Consider the following 22,618-nt stretch of genomic DNA (forward strand, 5'->3'; position numbering starts at 1 on the left):
GCAGAGGTTGCAGTGAGCTGAGATAGCGCCATTCACTGCAGCCTGGGCAACAAGAGCAAAACTCCATCTCAAAAAAGGAAAAACAAAAAAGAATTTAAACAAGGTCACAGAATATAAGGTTCATATACAAAACTCAACCGCATTTTTTTTTTTTTGAGGCAGGGTCTCCCTCTGTTGACCAGGCTGGAGTGCAGTGGTGGACTCATGGCTCACTGCAGCCTCAACGTCCTGGGCTCAATCGATCCTCCCGCCTCAGCCTGCTGAGTAGCTGGAACTACAGGCATGCACCACCATGCCTAGCTAATTTTTGTACTTTTTGTAGAGACGGGGTTTCGCCATGTTGCCCAGGCTGGTCTCAAACTCCTGGGCGAAAGTGATCTGCCCACCTTAGCTTCCCAAAGTGCTAGGATTACAGGCGTGAACCACCACACCCAGCATCAATTGCATTTCTGTATAATATCATGATGAATTAGAAAATCAAAGATACCATTTAGAATAGCATAAAAAACATGGACTACATCAGGAAAAACCTGACGCGGAAGTACTGGGTGTGGCCAGCCCAGAGTAGTAACAAGACCTGGGATACTCAAGAACCCTGAGGTGTAAGGCATTGGGAAAGCTCAAGGCTTTCAGTGCAACAAAGTCCACAAGTACAGCCCGAGATTGCAACATATGTTTTTATTACTCAAGGACAACCTGGACTTCACCGATGCCCAGCTTCATGGGGGCATGTAGTGTGACTCACGGCTGAGCACAGAATCACTGTGAAGCCTGTGCTACAGCCCTGGGCTACTTTTGGACACGCAAGAGGACACTAAGTTACATGAAACCTGACTTGCTTCTAAAGACATGTGATACATGTTTTTTCCCTGAAAATGTTTCCCTTCCCTGTCTGCCATGCTCCCAACTTTTCTGCCTTCCTGGGGCTTCTCACTGTCTGGGTAACTAGGTCTTGGGCCTAGCTGGACCTTGGGTAGTGGCCCCTCTGCCACAATCAGTGCCTGGGCCTGAGGCTGTGCTTGTGGCCTCCAAAGCCTGACCTGGCTTGGAGCTCGTCTGTGGCGCCCACGGACAGCCTGACTTGCAGGCCATCACATTAGGCCAGCTTACAGGTCCCTGGTAAAGCCTGAACACACTGGCCTGAGGTGGAGGGTGGGTGCTGCTCGACTCTCTGGAGGATCTCAGAATTCTTGCTTCTTGCTAGGACTGAATCGCAGGACTTATAGCCATACTTTTCCCAGGGTTTTTCTTTTCAAAACACGGTCTTGCTCTGTCGCCCAGGCTGGAGTACAGTGATACAATCAGGACTCACTGCAGCCTTAATCTCCCAAGCATAAATGATCCTCCCAAGTAGCTGGGACCACAGGCGTGCGCTACCACGCCAGGCTAATTGTTTAAAACAATTTTTTGTAGAGACAGGGTCTCATCATGTTGCCCTGGCTGGTCTTGACCTACTGGGCTCAAGTGATCCTCCTGCCTTGGCCTCCCAAAGTGCTGGGATTACAGGCGTGAGCCACCGTGCCCGGCCACACTTTTCCAAATTGTAAGCAGCTAGGAGGGCCCTGGGCCTCATCGGCTCCATTGTGCAGGGTGGCCACTGTCCAAAGAGATGGGCAAAGAGCTGCTGCCAGAGGCCTAGGCTGCGGACGCCCTGCCTAGCTCTCAGGGGAGCCAGCTCCCTGCTCCACACCCCTACGCAGCAGCCCCTCTCCTCCCCTCGCGGGTCTGTACAGCCAGCAGCCTCCCAACATGCGCCAGCCTCCTCACTGGATGCCAGCCTTCCTTGTCCCCAAATGCTGGCATGGAGGCAGGGTTCCACTCGGCCTGCCTGTGCCCACAGAGCCTAGAACAGCAGGGCCACCGCCTTCTCTCCCCCGCGGGTATAGGCCCCCGCCCCCACTGCCTGCAGAATGCTGAGGACTCGTGCACCATGAGAACTTCTGACCATGAGAACTTTGACTTCCGGATTTGGGGGATCTGCCCAGGTGAACAAATCAGCTCTGAAATTCATCACTTTCTTCGGGCCCCTGCCTGTCCTGTTCCAGGCCCAAGCCTACAGAAGGAAGAGGAAAGTCTGCTTAGCAAATCGGGGAGGCTCCCCCACTGCCAGAAGCCCTGGCTCAAGGGCTGGGCCATACTCCCTCATCTCCTGGGGCGTTCGTGGGAATTGAGGGGTTTTGTTTGTTTGTTTTTGAGACAGGGTCTGGCTCTGTCTCCCAGGCTGGAGTGCAGTGGCTTGATCACGGCTCACTGTAGCCTCTACCTCCTGGGCTCAAGTGATCCTCCCACCTCGGCCTCCAAAAGTGCTGGTATTACAGGCATGAGCCACCTCACCCAGCTGAGGGTTCCTAAGCAGTGGTTCTTCAAATAGTACCCGGGATGGAAAATGCCTGCTGGGGCTTCCTAATTTCCTGAAAGCAGAGTGGGGCAAGCGCCCTCAGGCTAAAGGAGGGGATACTGTCAGGAGGGAGGGAGTGGGCCAGGGTCTTGCTAAGGGAGGCATGTGGGGCCAGCTGGGCTTCCAGAGGTCGCCAGAGCCAGTGGCCTGCCCGGCTGCCCCACGCCCTCAGCGCAACTGGGACAGACACTCTGCTCTTTGGGGCTGGCACAGATGCGCCTGAGCACCCCAGAGGCCAGCCCGGGCGGCAGCACCTGGAAGGGAGCTGGAGGACAGCAGCTGCAGGCTGTCCAGGGCCCCATCCTCGTACAGGGCCAGCTTCTGGACCATCTTCTGTCGGGCAGGGTTGATGATAATCTGCGGTGGCTCTGATGATGACGATGCAGAGCTGCCCAGGACCAGTCCTGGGGTGGAGATAGCACTCCCTTAGCTTCATGCTGCGTCTCCCCAACCCCCAGCCTAGCACCCTGCCTCCCTGGCCTCAGGCCTGAATTCCTCAGAGAAGTCCAAGGGCAGGGCCCAGCTCTCAGGCTACCCGGGACAGAGCACTCCTTGTTCCTAGCCTTCAGGAATGGGGTTGGGAGAGGGCTGGAGAGCAAGCTCCACCTGGGGAGGACGTGGCCTGGGGAGGGGAAACCAGGCTTGCTAAGGACACAGCGAGCTGAACACCCGGCCCTGGTTCTCTTCTAGAAGGCTGGGGTGGGGACTACAGAGGCTTTGGCCCAAGGAGGCCCTGGTCCCTCTCCTGGGAACCCATCTCCCCAGCTACCTTCCACAGCTGTGGGCCGGAACCCTGGGCCACTCCCCCAGCTCGATTCTCCTGCGGTGTCCCCCTGAGGACAGCTGGCCTCCCCGAGGGGTGCTGGGCCCAGAGGGCAGCTCGGAGTCAAGTGCCATGAGCGCAGGGCAGCAGAGAGGCCACCTAAGCTCTCGTCACTCTCCACAGGCTGGTTGAGGCCTCTCTGGAGCTGCTCCGCTGCCTGCGCACTGGCTCCTGATGGTGCTGCCAGGGGCTGCCATGGGGCAGCCCCACTGTGGGCACCACCAGTGCTGGACACATAGGAATTCTCCTGTGGGGAAGGGGGGATGCAGCTGGCGGCCTCCAAATGCCCAGGCACCCCCGCCACTACTGCCTGCAGCTTCTCTAGCCTCTCGTACACCTGCAAGTGGAAAAGAGGGACTCTCAGGGTGAGATGGCAGCCCCGGCCGGTCACCCCGTGGGCAAACCACAGGGATGCTCCAGGCCATCCGTGACCTGCCTTGGGGCTCTAAAACGGTATACCCTGCAGTTGGGAACGCTCTGCCCCTCGCCCCTCTGTTCCCGTCACAGGGAGTGCTAAGAACCGCGGCTGCCAAAGGCAAGGACTGAGAATGACCTCTTTCTCTTCTACAAAGTGAATCTCACTGCCCCACTGCCCTCAAACGGGGCCAGAGAAGAGGTGGGGTACTAGGGAGGGGACAGAAAAAGGCAGATGCAGTGGTGCAGTGCGCCCAGCAGGGGGCACTGCAGAAGCTCTTTCCTTCTTTCTCTGTGAAGTGGGGTCAGAGCTGGGCTCCGCAAAGCAGGACTGCCCGGGACCCTCAGTTCAGAGAGGCCCTGCCCCAAACAGAACCAAAGGGCAAGTAAGAAATGCGTGGAGACTCCAGAGAGACCTAGCAGGTGCTGAGATGGGGTCAATACAGAGCAGGGCCTGGAATGCGGGCTTTCTTGCTGGCCACCCCATCCCAGTGGGCAGCTGGCTACCTGAGTCATAGGAGGCCTCCTTTTGGCCCGGCGGTGCAGGCAGCAGCAGGCCAGCCGGCCCAGGCCCAGGCCCAGCTCAGGTGGGCAGGGCCCGGGCCTGGGGTCCAGGTGCTTCTTGCAGATCTGCATGGCGACGGGAGCAGCCCAGGAATCTGCAGCCAGTGTGCTCTGGGTGCTTCTCAAAGCCACTCCAGCCTCCTCAGCCTCCTCTTCCACCAGGTCTTTCTGTGGGATAGATCATGTGAATATGGCTACCAGGTGGCCACACCTACAGCTGCAATCCTCAAGTCCTTGTCACTCAATCCTATGGTGTTTTTTTGTTTTTTTGATTAAAAAAAAAGAGATGGGGTCTCGCTATGTTGGCCTGGCTGGTCTCCAACTAGGCTCAAGTGATCTTCCTGCCTCAGCCTCCCAAAATGCTGGGGTTACAGGTGTGAGACACTGTGCCACAGCTCTTGGTCTTTCTACAACTTATTTTTTTTTTTTTTGAGACAGGGACTCATTCTGTCACCCAGGCTAGAGTGCAGTGGTGCAATCGTGGCTCACTGCATCCTCAACCTCTCAGGCTCAAGTGATCCTCCCACCTCAGTCTCCCAAGCAGCTGGGATTACAGGTGTGTACTACCATGCCTATCTTGCTATGTTGCCCAGGCTGGTCTCCAACTCCCAGGCTCAAGTGATCCTCCTGCCTCAGACTCCTGAGTAGCTTCTAGAGATTTATTAAACACCTACTGTGGACCAGTGGTGCTCTGGGCTCTAGGCATACAGGAACAAACAGAACCCTGGGCCCTGGTTTGACAGATCTGACTTCCTGGTGGGGGAGAGGCCCATGGAGCATTCTACCAGGACCTGAGGAAGTGACCCAGGAGCCGGGGTCTGAGGCATGAAGTAGCCTGAGAGGGCAGAGCCGAGAAGAAAAGTGCCCCACAGAGAGAGAGGTATCCTAGAGAGAGAGGTATCCTAGAGAGAGAGGTACCCCACAGAGAGAGGTACCCCACAGAGAGAGGCACCCCACAGAGAGAGGCTCCACAGAGAGATGCTCCACAGAGAGAGGCTCCACAGAGAGGCACCCCACAGAGAGAGGTACCCCACAGAGAGAGGTACCCCACAGAGAGAGGTACCCCACAGAGAGAGGTACCCCACAGAGAGAGGCTCCACAGAGAGAGGCTCCACAGAGAGGCACCCCACAGAGAGAGGCACCCCACAGAGAGAGGCACCCCGCAGAGAGAGGCACCCCACAGAGAGAGGCACCCCACAGAGAGAGGCACCCCGCAGAGAGAGGCACCCCACAGAGAGAGGCACCCCACAGAGAGAGGTACCCCACAGAGAGATGCCCCACAGAGAGGCACCCCGCAGAGAGAGGCTCCACAGAGAGAGGCTCCACAGAGAGAGGCACCCCACAGAGAGAGGTACCCCACAGAGAGATGCTCCACAGAGAGAGGTACCCCACAGAGAGATGCTCCACAGAGAGAGGCTCCACAGAGAGAGGCACCCCACAGAGAGAGGTACCCCACAGAGAGAGGCTCCACAGAGAGAGGCTCCACAGAGAGAGGCACCCCACAGAGAGAGGCTCCACAGAGAGAGGTACCCCACAGAGAGATGCCCCACAGAGAGGCACCCCGCAGAGAGAGGCTCCACAGAGAGAGGTACCCCGCAGAGAGATGCCCCACAGAGAGAGGCACCCCGCAGAGAGATGCCCCACAGAGAGAGGTACCCCGCAGAGAGATGCCCCACAGAGAGAGGTACCCCGCAGAGAGATGCTCCACAGAGAGAGGCACCCCGCAGAGAGATGCTCCACAGAGAGAGGCACCCCGCAGAGAGATGCTCCACAGAGAGGCACCCCGCAGAGAGAGGCACCCTGGGGGTGGAAACAGGACCAGAGGCCATCTCCAGTTCTGAGATCAGACAGACCAGGAGGAACAGCCAGGGTGGGCGGTGGCTTTTCTCGCAGAGGGAACAGCACATACTAAGGCTGTGAAGCAGGTGGCAGGGAGCGCCCCAAGTCCTGGGGACCTGGGGCATTGTGGGGTCAACCACATAAGGGATTGGGCCTTCACCCCAAGAGCAGAGAAAATGCAAAGGGGCCTTTGAAAAGAGCACTTTGGCTGCAGGGTGGGGAGCAAGTGGGAAAGTCCAAGGACCCCCAAGGAGCCTGCTGCGCTTCTTCAGCAGGATGCATGGATGGATGGATGCGGAGGGGAAAGGAAGGAGGGCTTGAGCCCGGCTCCTGGGTTCTCAGCGGGGCTGAATCCTGATGGAGACCCCACAGCACACAGGAACAGCCCCAAACAGGAGGAGAAGCAGTGAAGCAATTACTGGCTGAACACATTCTGTGAAGTCTGTTTTGCATATGGGAAAACAGGCCCAGAGGGGAGCAGGAATTTGCTGGAAGGCCACTATCAGGCTGGGGCTAAAACCCAGGTCTCCAGTCTCCTGGCCCCACCACAGTCCATGGTGAGGCAGACAGAGTGGAGTGAGAGCATGAGGCAGCTCAGGCTGCCCTGCACGGCGTGGAGAGCTCAGCTGCAGCCTGCTAGGGCCCAGGAGGTTCCTCGGGGCCTGCTTTTCTACCCAGCGCCCTGGGACCGCCCCTCCCCCTGCCCCCAGCCCAGATGGGGTCTGTACAAGGCTCATAGTGTCTGCAGGCAAACAGGTTTGTTCTCAGCAAGGTAAACGGAGTTGTTTGAGGCCCTGCCAACTTTCACAAATGCGGCCACTGTGGCAACAGAGGCATCCATGGGCACTGCGCCCCAATCATCCCCACCGCTGGGGCTGTGCCTGTTGGCTGCCAGCAGCTGTGTGTCCCCACCTGGCCCCGCCTCAGGGGGCTCACCAGATACTTGATCCTGGCACCGTGCGTCTTCACAGCCCTCTGAGCAGCCAGGGTCTCGAGCACCACCTGGAGAGAGGGAAGAGGGAGAGCATGGCAGTGGCCTTGGCAGGGAAGAGGCCTCTGGTGTGGACATGGATCGGGCCTGACAAAGGTGTGGACAAAGGCAGAGCCAGATGTTATGGGACTGAAGCTCAGGCGACTTGGAGGGCCCATTCGAAGACAAATTACAAACACACAGTTAGGTGCAGGGTGAGGAGGAGAGCCTCGGAGGGAGGGGGGCCCTGGAGCTGCAGCCTCTTGGGGTCCTGGCAGATGGCCCCTGGCCCGCAGTGCACTCTGCGGCCCCCACCTCTGCCTGCCTGTGGCTTCTCCTCCTCTGAGCCAGCAGAGGGGTCAGTGGCTCACCACCCCAAAGCTGAAGGTGTCCGTGTCCACAGCCAGCCTTCCTGTCTTGATGTACTCCTCGGGCAGGTAGGCCAGAGTGCCCCGCACTGTCCGCGTCCGGGCCACCGTGCTGCTCTGGCTGGGGCTGGACCCGGCAAAGCGGCTGAACCGGGCCAGGCCAAAGTCTCCCAGCTTGGGTGTCAGCCTCTCATCCAGAAGGACATTGGAACTTGGGGAGGGAAGACAGTGGCGTCAGCCCAGTCCTAGCTCCTACACCTGCCCGGCTTAGGTAAGGCTGGACTTGAGGCTGCCAGCCCAGTGCCTTGCCCACAGAAAGTGCTGGCACTGCCCTGAGTACTCCAGCCGCCTGGGGGCCTCTGCTCATCAGTGGGGCCCATCCTTGGCCTGTTTCCACACCTGTGCCATACCGGGTGTTGAGGTCCTAGGCCATGCCTGATCCCCACATTGACAGGACGGGGCCCCCCTTGCTGCAGGCCCTGCCCCTGCAGTTCTCATGGGCCCCTCCTCACCTCTTGATGTCTCCATGGATGAGGCTGGGGCTGTCCTGATGTAGAAACTGAATTGCCCGGGCTGTACCCAGAAGGATGTCCAGTCGCTGAGGCCAGGAGAGAGGTGGGCAGGCCTGGGTCTGGGGTGGCAAATGGGGACAGGGGAGGTTGCTGGGTGGCCGTTCCTTGATCCCAACCAACCTTCTATCTGTCACCGTGCAGCCTGGAACAGCCACTTCACTCTCTAGGCTTCAGTTTCCCCCTTCTGGAAAACGAGGAGCAAAGTCTCCGTGACCTGCACTTGTTAAGCTACTCTGGCTGCTTGTCAAAGCATTCAAGGCTGGGCAGTGGTTGGGGACATGTTCAATAGAATCTGCTGGGCATAGGCTCCCAGGGCTCATCCCTTTGTCCCTGGGTGGTCGGGAAGTCCTTGAAGGCATTCTTCCCACTCTCCCCAAACACAGTATGCCGGAGGAGGCAAGGGGGTCCTCTGTCAGCGCTGGCTGGTCCAGCTGGTAGCCCCAGACCCCCTTGCCTCCGGGGCTTGCTGATGAGACCCTCCAGCTACTCCGCTTGCAAAGGGGAGGGGCCTGGGGAAGAGCTCTATAGAAAACAGTGGGCCAGGCCAGGCACGGTAGCTCACACCTGTAATTCCAGCACTTTGGGAGGCTGAGGTGGGCAGACCACTTGAGGTCAGGAGTTTGAGACCAGCCTGGCTAACATGGCAAAACCTCATCTCTACTAAAAATACAAAAATTAGGCAAGTATGGTGGCGTGTGCCTGTGGTCCCAGCTACTCGGGAGGCTGAGGCAGGAAGATTGCTTGAACCCGGAGGGTGGAGGTTGTGGTGAGCTGAGATCACACCACTGCACTGCAGCCTGGGTGACAGAGAAAGACTCCACCTCAAAAAAAAGTGACCCCACCATGGGCCAAATCCTGAGCGGGGTGCTGCTGGGGAGCTGGAAGTGCAGGCCTGGCCTGCTAGCAGGACCCGCTCACACAGGCTAAAAGCCCCAGGCCCCGCGACCGGCTCCAGCCAGGTGTCAGGAGTGCTTTGGGTCCTCGGAAGCGTGCCGGGCCAGGTGAGCCTACCTGGCAGTGGAGCCGGTCCTCCAGGGAGCCGTTGGGCAGGAAGCCGTACACGAGGCAGTAGAAGCCGTTCTGAGCACAGTAGCCAGCAAAGTCCACAATGTTTGGGTGACGAAACCTGTTTGAAAAAGGGGAGCACTTTCCATCAGGCCAGACTGGGTGGGCAGCCCTGGCTGGGGCCTCAGCTTGCCTGGGCCTGGCAGGCCTCAGGTGCCCAAGGGAGCCAGGTCGTGTAGTGTGTGGTCTGAAGCCCCACGGGACCTGGTGTGGCTCCCCATCTGGCCTCACCTGGACAGCTGCTCCACCTCGGTCAGGAAGCTCTGCTTCACTGCAGTCCACTCCAGGTCAGCGTCCTGCAGCCCCCAGGGTGCGGTGGGGGAAGGGGCAGGGAAGACGGGCAGGGTGAGGCTCTCCAAGCGAAGGCCTTCGGGCCACCAGTGCCACGTGCCTGAGGCCCAGAACAACCAAGGGGCCAGGGACCCTGCGCCGGAATGAGGGCTGAAGGAGTTGTGTGGGGAAGCGAGGGGGAAAGGCTGGAGAAGTGAGTGAGGGTTGTCTGATGGCCTTCCAGGGTCCCTGCCAGGGTGCGACACTCACCTCCTTCAGCCTCTTCACAGCATACACCGTGTTCCTCATCACTGCCCGGTACACGCACCCAAAGCCACCCTCCCCGATCTTGAGCTCCTCTGAGAAGTTGTGGGTGCCCTGGGAAATCTCACAGAGGGGCCAGCAAAATGGAGAGGGGTGGGCTCCCTGCAGGAGGGACACCGAGCTCTCTGGGCCTGGCTGTGGAAAGAGAGCCTGGATCAGGTGGGGTCCCTGTCTCCTCCCTTCTGCCGAAGGCTCCAGGCTGTCCCCACCACAGCTGCCTCCCAGCTGACCCAGCTTGGCTGACTGCGGCTCTGTGGTACACCAAAGGCTGAATTCCTTCCTCCTTGTCTCGAATCTTCCCTAGGGGGCAGGAGACACCTACCTTGGTAGAGGAAAGGGCTGGAGATGGCGGTGGAGGCCGCAGGGAAGCAGGGCTTGGGACCAGGCCGAGCTCAGGCCCTGAATGGGTCTGGGAGCCTGGAAAAGCTTCATAAAGACACCAGTGAGAGGCAGGCAGAGACCAGCAGCAGGGTCTACAGCCGTGGCCATGGTCAAGGTGGGCCCTTCTTTGGGTCCACCGAGCCCAACAACCGGGCCCTCTTACCTGGGGAGAGGAGGGTGGAGGCTGAGGATGGCAACTTCCGGGGGCTCCAGGCCTCGGCCTCGGCGGGTGCAGGGATGCTGCTGGGCCTCGGGGCAGTGGTGCTTGGGGACGGAAGCGGGGCGGGAGGGTGCCCTGGGACGTCAAGGAAGGAAAGGAAGGTTGAGGCCCGGGTCGGGGAGCCCCGTGGGGCCCGCCGGCCTCCCGGCCGTGGGGTGCCCGGAGTCCCGCGCTCACAGGCTGTGATGATGTCCCGCGCGCGGAGCAGCTGCAGGTGCGTGAGGATGTGCACCAGGTCGGCCACACGGGCGTTGCGGTTGATCCAGGGCCACAGAACGCTGGCCGTGCGCTGCCCGGAGCGCTCGCACAGCCGCAGCTCAGTCTGGTCGCGCACGATCAGGGCGGCTGCGGAGCAGGGGGCGTCAGGCGTCGGCGCCGGGAGCCCGCGCGCCCCCCGCCCTCCGCCCCCCGGCCGCCAGCCGCCACCCGCCACCCACCGAACTGGCACCAGTCGGCGGGCTCCAGGGCGTCCATCACTTTGTAGAAGCGGCACATGACCCAGGGCGGCACCTCGTACAAGAAGTGCTGGGCGCCGGGGGCTGCGGGCTCTCCCGGGCCCGGCCCCCCGGCCATGGCCGCCGCCGCCGCCGCCGCCGCCGGGCCAGGGCCTGTCGGGGCCTCTCAAGGCCGCGGCGGGCACGGGCCTGGGCCGGCCGGGTCCGCGGACACTGACTCACTTCCCCTTCGAGCCGGCCTCGTGCGACACCCGGCGGGGCGGAAGGGGCGGTGCCCGGGCTCGCCGCCATCTTGCGCGCCGCGGCCGCGCGCTCGGCCACACGGGGGCGCCCCGCGTCGGGGAGGGTGCGGGTCCCGGCGCGTTTCGCGCGCGGCAGTCGGCCTCCCGGGCTCGCCCGGGCGGGGCTCTGGAGGACGAACGGCAGCTCCCGGCGTTGGGGACCGAGGGCAGGGCGGAGGCCCGGGCTGCTCGGAAAGGGGCCGGGGCCGGGCCTGCCGAAAGCTCCTGGGCGGCCCGGCGGGAGCCCTGCTCTCCACTGCGGCCTACAGGGCTGTTACCAGGAGCCCTGCCCGTCCGCCCCACGTCTAGCCCCCTGCACAGAGCAGCAGCCTTGAGCCATTCAGACTCCTTGGGTGTCCTGAAATGTGCCAAGAACGCTGGCCCCCACAGCCGTGAGTGTACGCGTTGCTGCTGCCCCAGCCCTCGTTTGGCAAGGGTGAGCTCAAGCAGTTGTGAAGGCTTCCTGAGCCCGCCGGCAGAGCTCCTGTCCCCTCCTGGGCATCGTCCTTGAGCACTTGTCTGGACCGCCACCCCCGGTCCCCGCCCTGAGATGGGGAAGACCCCACAAGCAGCAACGCAGACTTACTCTTTTTAAAGTTTCTCCAGCTGGATGTCTCCCAGCGACAGTTCCCCTTGCCCTCTTGATCCTGACAGGGAAGGGGTTCCCCACCCCTAGCCCTACAGACTTAGAACTTTTCCTAGAAACGAGATCTGCCAAGGCCCACAGCTGGCCCCTGTTGGAGTCTCTTCCCAGAAGCCACCACCACTGTGGCCACTCCTAAGGAAGATGCCAACCATACCATGAAACCCATGGCTTCTCACGGGATAGACTTTACTGAGATGTACCAACTCAAGAATGTGAAATGACTATGCACACCCATGCTAACCTCCACGGGGGGACTTGTCCTGCTTACACACAAAGGCCCAACAGCTTCTGGAACAGGGCTGGTGCACGAGATGCTCAATGCATACAAGTTGACTTTTCAATCCTGGGATCTACCTTTCAAGGCCCGGCCTTTAGAGGGTACCTTCTAGTATGTGCATGTGAAGCTGGACTCCTTTGAGCAGTTGTCTCCTCCAGCTCCTTACCAACCTGGTGAGGCTGCTCCTGAGAGCCAAGGAAGTCTAAGTAACAAGGGGGCCCCCTTTGGGCAAACCCCTCAGCCTGCCCTTGTCTGGTCAGAGAACCAGGTTAACAGTCAGCAGAGGGCATGTGAGGGTCCTGGCCAGAATGAGACACAGGAGGAGCCACAGCCTGCAGGGGTTGGGGTGTCCAAAAGCACCACAGCACATCCAGACCTAGGGAGTGCCCCTACCATACGGGTCAGGAGCAGGGAGGTTGTGCTGCGGGCTGACTCATGCCAGGCCTTTCCTGTCACACGCTGAGCAGTGTGCCTGGAAAGCACTGGCTTGGAACAAGTTGAGGGGGCCGGCGAGGCCAGCATATGAAGGAAGCTTCCCTTGGCCTCTCGTGGCAGGCCTGAAGGCAGCTATCTGTGTCCAGGGACAGCCAGATCCAATGAGGAAACGCAGCACCATGCTGTCATGTGAGCTGGAGGGGGACTTCTGTCTTATAATGAAAGCCCAGACCTTGAGTCACTTTCACAGAGAGATTTATCGAGAATGCTAACAGCACAGGATACAGTACTTCCCAACAAAAGGTGCAAACGCGTCACTTAGAAAGGCATGCTGAGTATTCTTTGCTTTCACATGTATTAAAAAACTTACAAAAATAAAATAAAACTGCGTGCTGCCCATCTTTTCCAATAGTAAAAGAACCTTATGAAAAAATCACTTGATTTTACAACAAAAGACACAAACGGACATTTTTATGTAAATTTATAAGGCAAACTCTTTATATAATAAATAGGTTACAGGGATTCAGTGGGGGGGGGGGTTGAAACGTATACAGGTACATTCAGACAGGTTTACTGAAATGGTACAAATTTCCTTAATAAATTGCCTTTTGTTTTTAAATATATCAGTGCTTTCAGTCATTTGGCTATACACAAAGAACCTTTTTTCTGAACACTACAAAAAAGCAATCGATAATTTTTGTTTTTAAAACGACCTACTTATTTTCTAAAGTAATTGTCCCAAAACACAAAAACTGAAGGTGAATACGATGCAGGGCTTTTAGAGACATCTCCAGCTAAGTGTGTCCTGTCCTCTCCCCGTGCCCCAAGTGCACCTCTCCCAACCTCAGACGGGTTTCCAGGCTGGAGCCAGCTCCCTTCTGCACAGGGTGGCCTGTTACTGGCAATGCTGTCCACAGCTCTCGGCCTCTGAGCTGGCACAGGGGAGTATGACTTCAACTCAGGAGGGGGCAGACACCCTGCCTGGCTCTTCCAGATGCTGCACCCCGCAATGGTCACTACAGTCAGCACTATCTCCGCCTCTCAGAGGAGGGAGGGGCTGTCAGGTGTTTTGTGAGCCCAAAACTATGTCTAATGAGGGTAATGGCTTTTCTAAGATGTTTTTGCCATGGAATGGGAAGGGGGTTTCTCACATCTAAATTTTGCTGGCGATCGGATGACAGCCAAGAGAGAGCAAGCCCCCTCCATGGTCATTTTATTGCCCTGGGAAGGGGAGGGTGGGAAATAGAGATGTCACAGTCTTGAGCCCTGGAGGATGGGGTGGGATGTGACAGAAGTGTCTTAAACAGTAATGCCCATGGGGCACACCTTGGAGAGAGAATGCCCACCGCCTGGCCTGTCCAGGAAGAGCTGCATCGGGGGGAGTGGCCAAATGCATCTGCCAACATTAGCCTGACCTGTGCCCACGGCAGAGCATCCCAGCCTCCTGCTTGGGTGGGCCCAGCCCCATTCTCCCCAGCTCTTCAGCTCTGCGCACACACATCCCCTCCTGGTTCCCCTCAAGGAAACATCAATCTTGTCTTTCCTTAAAAGTACGGAGTGTTGGTAATAATCTCAGGGGGAGGGGAAGCAAAACAAGAATCCACTGGGCAGAACAAAACCTGGTTTTGCTGTGACTTGGAAAGTGGCAACACATCAGCTATTCGGCTTGCTGGCCTGGAGTGGGACTCCCGGGCTCCACTGCTTTGGGTGGCTTCTGGCTGATCTGGGCAGGGGTGATCTGTGCAGCTCTCCCCTGTCATCTCAGTCAGCATCCCCCTCCCTCCGAATGCTTTTGTTTGTAAAGAAAAAGTGTCTAGAAATATTTGTCTCTGGAACAATTACTTTAAACATAGTTACAATACAGACTTCAGTTCAAACACAGAAGAGATTTACTTAGCAAAATTCCTTTCACCCACCAAAAATTACACAAATATAAGCCTCAACACCACAGTTAAGAGGACCAGTAGAGAGAACCTCATGTTTGGAACACAAAAGGAGAAATAAAAACCAAACCAAACCCAAACAGAAAAACCCCAGAAAGACAAGTAAAGGGCAAAGAAGGAAGGGGAAGGAGAGCAAACACAGCACACGTTACAGTGTCCAGATACATGGGAGCCCAGCACGGGCAAGGGCTCGGCACACATTGAGTAACAGTCCTGGTGATATTTGGTCATATATTCATCGACTACTGACTCTGGAGCGGCTGTTATTGATTGAAGCAGTGACAAATCAAACGGAAAGGAGGCCGTGGTAGCAAGGGAAGGAGCAGGCTTCAAGTTCTGCAAGCCTTTTGCACTCCACTGTCCAGCTCCCCAGAAACACTGAACCGGGTGGGCCCTGCTCCATCCGGGCAGGGCTAGAGGTCACCGGGTGAGGCTAACTCGGGCGTCGATTTCATGTCAGTCAGAAAACACGCACGTGGACGCACGCAGACACCCACCTGTTCATGGCCAAACATCAGCGGCAACGGCCTCCTCGCCGCCTCTGCCCCCATCCCAGGCTGGGTGGGGAGAGAGCATCGTGACCCACTGCTAACACTGAACACATGCCGGAGCAGGCCCCGGATGTGGGCCCAGAGGCTGCCCCAGCCCTGGTCCTCCGAGGGGCTCGCGGATAGCCCGGCCACTGAAAGAGCGTATGGCTGTTTTTGTTTTGGATTCAGGCCTCAGAAGAAGCAATGACAGCAGGGAGGGAAGCTTTTGGCCCTGGTGATTATAATGCTCTCTGCTTTGGAAGAACAAGTTTCTGGATTTTTTTGGTGTTTCTAATTATTAAAAAAAGATGATCAAAAAGAACTGTTACAGCTAAACTCTCTAGCAGATATTGCTCATTAAGAATTACAAAAGCAAATGCAATTACTCATAGGATGGGGGAGAAGGAAGGGACATTTCTGGAGTCTTCACTACTTCCTGGATGGGACCCACTGGACTGATGCACATGACTCTGGGGTCCCTGGCATTCTCCCTGGTGCAGCTCACAGGTTCCGAGACAGGCCAGGCCTCCCGTCTCCACTCCAGCCCACAGGCTCGACAGAGTGGGAAGGATGAAACACACTCGAACCCTACTGGCAGGGAGGCCTGCGAGGCTGACTCTCTACATGGGCTCACCGTGACCAGGTCACGGTAAGGGGATTGGGGGAGTCAGGCCACCCCAGTGGACTCCAGCTCCCAGAGGTGGAAGGGGACCAGGCTGTGCCGACTACATTCCGGACTTCAGCAGGTCAAGGGAGCGCTCCTGCACCCAGAACCTTGGGACCTCTTTCACAAGTATGGGAGAAACAAGAGTGCAAAACCTGGGTGCTGCCTGGAGCCTCCTTCACCTGGCACAGGAAAGCCCTTGAAAGAAGCGAGGAAAAGACCACGAATCTGCTTGGACAGAAGAAGTGACCAGCAGACAGATTTGTCGTTTTTTTTCTTTTTTTTCTTTTTTTATTTTCCCTTGTCCTATGCTATGGTTATCAGAAATATTGTAATTAAGCAACAGGTATAATTTTAACAGGTCTTTTTTTGTGTGTGGAGCCACAAGCAAAATGAGTTTATAATTGTGCAATATACAGATATATATATAAAAATTCAACTGCTTTGTGTGTCTAGTCAGTGCGTTAAATAACAGGGACAGAAAAACTAAAAGCAAAACTAAAAAGCAAAACAAAAGCCCAGGATAGAGGAGACAAAGCAGGCCTATGCGCACAGTCTATGCATTACTGGATATAATCAGGGTCACCAGGAAGAACAGCTTTGCCACTTGACACACAAACACTGCAGGGAGAGGGGCTATCAGTGGGCAGGAGCCAAACCTCTTAGCCTTTTCACCTTATCTGCTCTCACTGCTGAGCAGGACCTGATTAAAGGTAGGACAGAATGGCGGTTTGGGGGGCAAAGAGATTTCCAAATTCCCCAAATGTTCTTGAATTCAAAGGTTGGATTTCCTCCAGGTTCTGGATTCTGCCTGTGCAAAGTCGGGGCCCGGAGTGGTAGCGGGGAGTTGTGCTCCCTCCTTGCACTGCCCTCACACCTGCCTCCTTCTGCCTCCTGACAGGGCAGGCAGGGGGCCTTCAGGAGGCAGTGAGAGACCAGCTCAGGCGGCCTGCTGATCCAAGGCGAGCAGAGCAGGAGTGGGCAAGGCAGGCTGCCCCTCAGGCAGAAGTGCCTTCCTAGTTCCCTGGGTGTTTTCCCGACACATCAGCGCTGGGGCAGGCTCTGTCAAGATGAGAAGAGTGGGAAGTAGGGTGGTGTTGGGCCTTCCAGGTCACTGGTGAACGCTCCACCTTCCATACCAATCCCAAAAGACAGGGTCAGAAGCCATGTCCTCAGGTCGGCTACCTCCACAGATTCCCCTTGCCTGTAATGCTCACCAGGCATCTCAGGCCAAGTGCTAAGTATTTTTAGAACAGCATTTTTGTAAAAGCTTGCTCTTATTCATTCAAAAACATCAATATGTAATTTTCTGCCAAATGTTTTCTAGGTTTTCCTTCTAGATTGTTGAGAACTGACTTCAGGGTTCAGCTTTTCCCCTCTAATATGTAATTTTAGACCCTGTGGGAGGCAGTATCCTAGTGATTTATAACAAGTAGACTATGCCTTTTCTAAAGATTGATACAATAGCTAAAAGAGAAAGACACCAAAATGGAGAGAATCAACAAATCATTTCAGAACAGCGAGAAGAGCAGGAAGACCTGGAGGGAAGGGTTCTGCCCCCAACTGGGCAGGTCCTCCAGACCTGCTCCATGGTAGGGGCTCTAGAAACAGCTCATTCCTAAAGTCTAGGACATAGGTCCTAGAATCTGCAGGTATGAACTTGAAACAGGAATCCATTTGGGGCAATGACACAGGCTAAAAATGGATGCCCAAAGGTCTTCTTCAAGAACTGGTACCTGTAACCTCCCCTAGCCCAGTCAGCCCAGAGAGCCTGACTGGAATGCTCTGGAAAAGGAGCTGTGGTTAGAGGGGGATACAGAGTTCTAGCTGTCAGGCTCCACTTGGGCTAAACCAAATCCAGATGGTCCCGCCCAGGGGACTCCGCTCATATCCCTCTGCTCCCTCCTGGGCTTGAGCTGCTTATTAAGTGATTTAAAATTCAGAGGTTCTGTCAGCTAAAGAAACTCCTTTCTCCACCAAACTTGGCAGTTTGTGTCTGGTTATTACCCTCTTTCGCCATCACTGTCACAGCAATGAAAAGCTAGGCAGAGAAGCAGGTGACAATCTGGGGCTGCTCCCTATCCCAGGTGCACTGTTCATGCTTTAGACCTGGAATGATGCCACCCAACAGAAGATTGTCTGCACCCGCGTCGGCACTCACGAGTAGCAGCTTCTGCCATCCAGTGAGCTGGATGCTGGGGCCCTTGGCTAGTTTGGCACTGATGGATTGGGGGATGTAGCGTTTCTGGGTGTCCCCTGTGCCTTTTGACATGGGAATACAGCATCAGCAGACGGGAGCTGTGCTAGCGCCTGGCTGTGACCAAGTATCTCCAGCTCACTGAGCTGTCAAGGCCGGCGATTCCACTGGCTATGACAAGCCCACCACCAGGCAGGGCTGGGAGGGGTAGACCTGGGGGGAGCTCGACGACCTACAGTATTGTCAGGAGAGGAGGTAGTAACTAATAACTGGAACAAGGGTCGGGGAGACTGTGGATGTGACCTTAATGACCTAGCCCCACAGGTACTGGAAAGCTGTTGGTCTTCTACTGTTCACGAATTCACTGAAAGAGGCCCCCATCTTCATAGTGTTCAAGTACAGACAAAATTGAGGTCACACCCCAAAACTGGGCCGGACACAGCTGGTGAGAATCCTGCAGCTTAAGGCTTTCCCTCCAACCTCCTGTCAACCTGACCCCAAGGCAGGGGCAGCATGGGAGCTGCAGGGCCCCTGCCTGCCAGGGCAATAAACCGCCAAAGCTGTCTGCTGGCGACTGACTTGTGATGCCTTTGGGAAAGAAGAGGGAATGAGGAAGAAAGAGGGAAACAGAGAGAAAACCCTAAGGAGCCTCAGGCCCCACTGGCAGCTCTGGAATAAACTCGAAAGGAAAGAGGCTGGGGAACAAGGGAGCTGCAGGTGGGGCCCGAATGAAATAAAGTGACACTTGAAATGCTGTGTTCCCAACCACGACTGCCCAATTGGCCCTGAATGAACTGTCATGGGTGACAGGGGGGCCTGGTGGGCCACGCACTCCTCTTACCAGGACCAGATGACACCCAGGTGATGGGGAAGCAGCTCCGGACAATGAGTGCAGAAGCCACATTTCATTTGACTAAGTATAATGCATAAAAACCCAACTGACCAAAATAAACATCTTCTCAGTGACAACCTGGTCGGATGCTGTGCTCTTGTGGATTAAGTGTCCTTTGGTGGTGCCAGGAGTACGAGGCCACTATGGGGGCAGGAGCCTTTTGTCCTTGGAGGAAGAGTTCTGGAGGACTCACCCTCTCCTCTGACTCCCCTTCTCTTCCTGGGGAAGAGTCAGAAGTGAAGCTGGGCGGGGGGGTCAACAGCAGAGCAGGTGGAAGGGATCAGGGATCAGGGATTGGGCTGATGGGAGTTTGGTTGCAGGACTTGCTTTTACAGCATAAGAAAATGGATACATATATGCTAGAAAGTCCAACTATGAGACTCTACAAACAGAATGGGGCAAACTCCCTCACTTCTAACCATTCCAGAAGAGACAAACACGTTTTTTTCTTAAGCTACTGACTGCAACTGTCAACTATGGTTCCTGATCACTAGACTGGCAAAGGAAGAGTGCTAGACAGTTTCTATGATGTTTCACTCCTTCATGACTACACCGCAGTAAGGAAGCCAGGGACAATAACTGAAATACACAAGACAACACGCACTTGACAGTTCATGGCAGCAGCTCACGTGGGACATGCCTGTGGGTGTTTCTGGAAGCATAAGACTGCTGTCTCATTTGCTACTTTGATAAGGTACTTCTCAGTTGGACAGATTTAGATATAAGAGACATCTCTGTAAACACAGAAAAGGATATACCAATATGATGAAGATATGCAGCTAGATAAGGACTTCCTGAACAGAGGTTAAAAAGATGGGATCCCAAATGAAAACTGATCAATTAAAAACCCACAGCAGGCCCATGCCTTGAAGCCCCTACACCACAGCTATGGACCAGATAGTGAAATGTGTGGTATTCTGGTCCCACTGTCTGCATCGAGCAAAAGCAAAACATTTCCATTATAGAAGAACTCCAAGGGAAAAGGAGGAGCCGAGGAAGGGCTGGGGACCTAGGTGCCGGTCCCGGCTCGGGTCTCGGGAGTTCTGCATCAGTACCGCTGCTGCCCTGCTGCACTACGCTAGACTCCGGACTTCTGAGTGAGCTCAAGGTCGGGTGGCATGGAGCCCCTGTTGCGCCACTCAATGACTGGCAGGCCACAGGGGGCCTCTGTGCTTTCCTCAGCTACCAAATGGGGCCCAGCTCCTCCAGGCCACTTCTCTAGAATAGAAGGGTGAAAAGGCTCGTTGTTCAGGGTGGGAAATGCCTTTTGCTTTTTCTTGCCAAGGAAGAGGGGGCTACCTAGGAGAGCAAGACCTTGCTGCTCTCTTGCTCTTCACAGACAGGCCAGGTAGGACTCAGAAGAGCCCAAGGCCTCCTCAGGGCTCAAAACAGGGTGGGGCTGGTACTGGCAGCAGGAGGACAAAGGGCAGGCAGAGTTCTAGGGACTGGAGCCGACACGTGTGGTTGGGCACTGCGGCTGCCTGGAAGAGAAGGGATGAACTAGGAAGGAGGACAGAGGAAGGGAAAGAACTGAAAGAATGAAATGAACAAAAGGCAGAAATGGAAGCAGAGAAGAGAAACCAATCAGGAAGTCCTTATAAAATTGCAGCAAACACTTAGAGTTTCGGAGCTTCGTGGGAACCCTATGTGCTGAGCCCACTTTAAAACAAGCGCAGGTATATATACATATCCAGGTAGTTCTCAACACCATCACATCTGGTGGCCTGAGGGACTAAACGTCACCAATTCAAGCCAGTTTGCTCTCAGAGCATCTGTTTGTTTTGAAGTGGGAACATGAAGACTCAATAGTGCAAATAATTCTAAGCTGTCCCTAAAGGAGTAGAATTGGAAAGTAACTGGAAGAACATTTTCTTCTCCTCCCCCTTTGCCCCTTCCCTGTCCACTAAGTCCCTAACTACCGGTCACAGACTGCTCTGAGACGAGGAATCCCTCTCACCCCGCTGTGTTCGGCCCGGCCTGACCCTGGGCCAGCCTGCCTGTGCCTTGTCCTACTGCCTCCATGGCCTCTCTAGTGCCACCAACTGGAGGACGTCCCTTGAGAATGGACCATGCCACCTCACCCTGGGCCATCCTCTCCTGTGATTCAGGCCAGTCTACACCCAGTAGTTCAAGGGACAACTCCCTCCTAGCCATGCCGGAACAGACAGGTGCCACTTTCCTGTCCTGTGAAGCGTCCTTGCCAGTTTTGGATTGGGGCTGGGGTGGGGCCAGATTTGAGCCGCCACGGGTGGGATCGCACGGGCCATAGCCACTGGTCACATCCATCTCTAAAGAATCCAACTGTCTCTCCTGCCTCACACCTCCCTGTCCCAACGTGGTTGGGAGTGGGGGAGGTGGGGGGAGCTGGGGGAGTGGTAGACGGGGCACTGATGGCACCGAAAACGGGAGTGTCCTCTCAACTGCTCTGTCTCTAACGACCACATGGGGGAAAGGTTTGGGCGGGAGGGGAGGTGCCTGGTCAACAGCTTGTCTGGTCAGTAGTATCTGCAGCAAGCCTTGTTGAAGGAGCCTAGTTTAGAAAAGTGCAAAGCTACTTCTGGCCCTGGTTAGGTCTTCAACCTGACTGTGCTTGTCGGTAAGAAAAACATCCCCAATGCTCCAACTACTCCCACCCTGAAGCCACGAAACTCTAAGTTTACTGAAAGAAAAAAAAATATTTTTTATTTCAGTTAATCGGGAAGCTTTGTCAGAGCCCTACCCATAAGGAGAAGAGACAACAGCTGCCTTTATTCTTGTTGGTTTGCTTTGCAATCCGCTCTGTGTAAAGTCAGCTAACTCTCTCGGTCACGGGCGTCCGGCTGTCCACAGGCTCCTCTCTGTTTGGCCTTGGCATGGAGGATGAAACAATGTCTTTGCGCTCTCCCTCCCCTCGGTGTTTGTACTTTTCTGCGGCCGTGGCGGCGGTGGCGACCGCGGGCTGAGTCTTAGCTGGCTCCTTGGGGCAGCCGTCGCTCTCCAGTGAGCCTCCTCTGGGCATCTTCTCCTCTTTGCAGACGCTGCTGCTCAAGTCCTGGGGCTCAGGGGGGCTGGTGGGGTCCTCGGAGCTCTCGGGCTCGGGTGGAGGTGGGGGCAGGGGTGGGAGCAGCGGCACGGGGGCCTTTGGGGACTCTGAGTGGTGGTGATGGTGGTGGTGCTCCTTCTTGGGGGGCGAGGAGGCGCTGCTGCTGCGCCCCTTGGGGCTGCTCTCCTTGCTTTTCCGCCCAGGGCTCTTACAGGTCTTCAGTCCCTTCCCGCTCTTCTCACCGAGGGTGGACACCAGCAGGGGCTTCACCACTTCCTTGACCTCGATGCTGACCGTCTCCCGGGTCTTGCGCTTCTTGATGGGGAGTACGGTCTCCTGCACAGATCGGATAGAAGACTCCTTCACGGCTTTCTTTTTGGCCTCGGCGGCAGCGGCTGCCACCACACTCCCTGGCTTTCGGCCCCGTTTCTTGGGAATGGCCTGAGGGTCGGCCTCAGCTTTTCGCTTCCTGCCAGGGCGTTTGATCACCATGACCTGGGTGGATGTGGTGGCCCCACCCCCCTCAGCCTTGCCCCCTGGCGAAGTTTGAAAAGGCATCTTGACAAGGAGCTTCCCAGGACTTTTCTCCAGGACCCTTTTCACCTGCACACCCTCTGACGTGGCCGCCTTGGGTCTCGTGGTGCCGCTCCCTTTGGGGCGTCCCCGGCCTCTGCCAGTTCCTGGAGCTTTGGGAGATTTGGGCTTCTTAGGTGGTTTCTGCTCTCGCCGGGAGGGGCTCCCTCTCCCAGTTACCGTGAAGTCAAAATCATTAGGGTCCAGGGATGTGTCGCCTACCTTTTCGAAGTACGCAATCAACTCCACTTTAGAGCGAAAGGCTTTTCCCTGGGGACTGTGGGGACAAATGGAAAGACACAAGAAACAATTAGAGGCTCTCCATGGCAATGTCAGAGATAGGGCAGAGCGGATGCTGGTGACAACACTCTGATAAACGTTACTACTGAACAAGAGTTACACTGCCTGGCTGCCCCTGAGGACCTGTCACCAAAGCCACTCACTCGTCTGCCTGCCGCTGACCCCCCCAGGCCTCTCCAAAGTCCAGCAACCAAA

General features: G+C 56.3%; 2 protein-coding genes across 19 annotated transcripts in view; both read right to left on the reverse strand.

Annotated features, from left to right (window-relative positions):
* Positions 1-663: 663 nt before the first annotated feature.
* On the reverse strand, positions 664-10,883 carry IRAK1 (interleukin 1 receptor associated kinase 1). Of its 6 annotated transcripts, XM_045383759.2 has the most exons (14): positions 10,646-10,883; positions 10,386-10,553; positions 10,152-10,283; positions 9,930-10,033; positions 9,554-9,742; positions 9,245-9,309; positions 8,960-9,074; positions 7,889-8,007; positions 7,380-7,587; positions 6,975-7,040; positions 4,143-4,367; positions 3,168-3,558; positions 2,653-2,802; positions 664-2,053 (listed from the first exon to the last, which is right to left on the reverse strand). In XM_045383759.2, the coding sequence occupies exons 1-14, from the start codon at positions 10,779-10,781 to the stop codon at positions 1,995-1,997; spliced, it is 2,127 nt and encodes a 708-aa protein (XP_045239694.1). In that variant the 5' UTR covers positions 10,782-10,883; the 3' UTR covers positions 664-1,994. The 6 variants fall into 6 exon arrangements, 2 of the variants coding, with proteins under 2 accessions (XP_045239694.1, XP_073885757.1); XR_012430053.1 differs by lacking the exon at positions 7,380-7,587; XM_074029656.1 differs by lacking the exon at positions 2,653-2,802.
* A 1,887-nt stretch (positions 10,884-12,770) lies between these two features.
* The window catches only part of MECP2 (methyl-CpG binding protein 2), a 76,601-nt gene continuing 66,753 nt past the window's right edge, over positions 12,771-22,618 (reverse strand). For all 13 annotated transcript variants that reach the window (XM_045383760.3, XM_045383761.3, XM_074029657.1 and 10 more), the window contains one exon: positions 12,771-22,400. In XM_045383760.3, coding sequence (XP_045239695.1) covers positions 21,317-22,400 — 1,084 coding nt within the window. In that variant the 3' untranslated portion in view covers positions 12,771-21,316. The remainder of the gene's footprint in view (positions 22,401-22,618) is intronic.

The sequence above is a fragment of the Macaca fascicularis genome, chromosome X (genome assembly GCF_037993035.2).
Source record: "Macaca fascicularis isolate 582-1 chromosome X, T2T-MFA8v1.1".
Taxonomy (NCBI): Eukaryota; Metazoa; Chordata; class Mammalia; order Primates; family Cercopithecidae; genus Macaca; species Macaca fascicularis.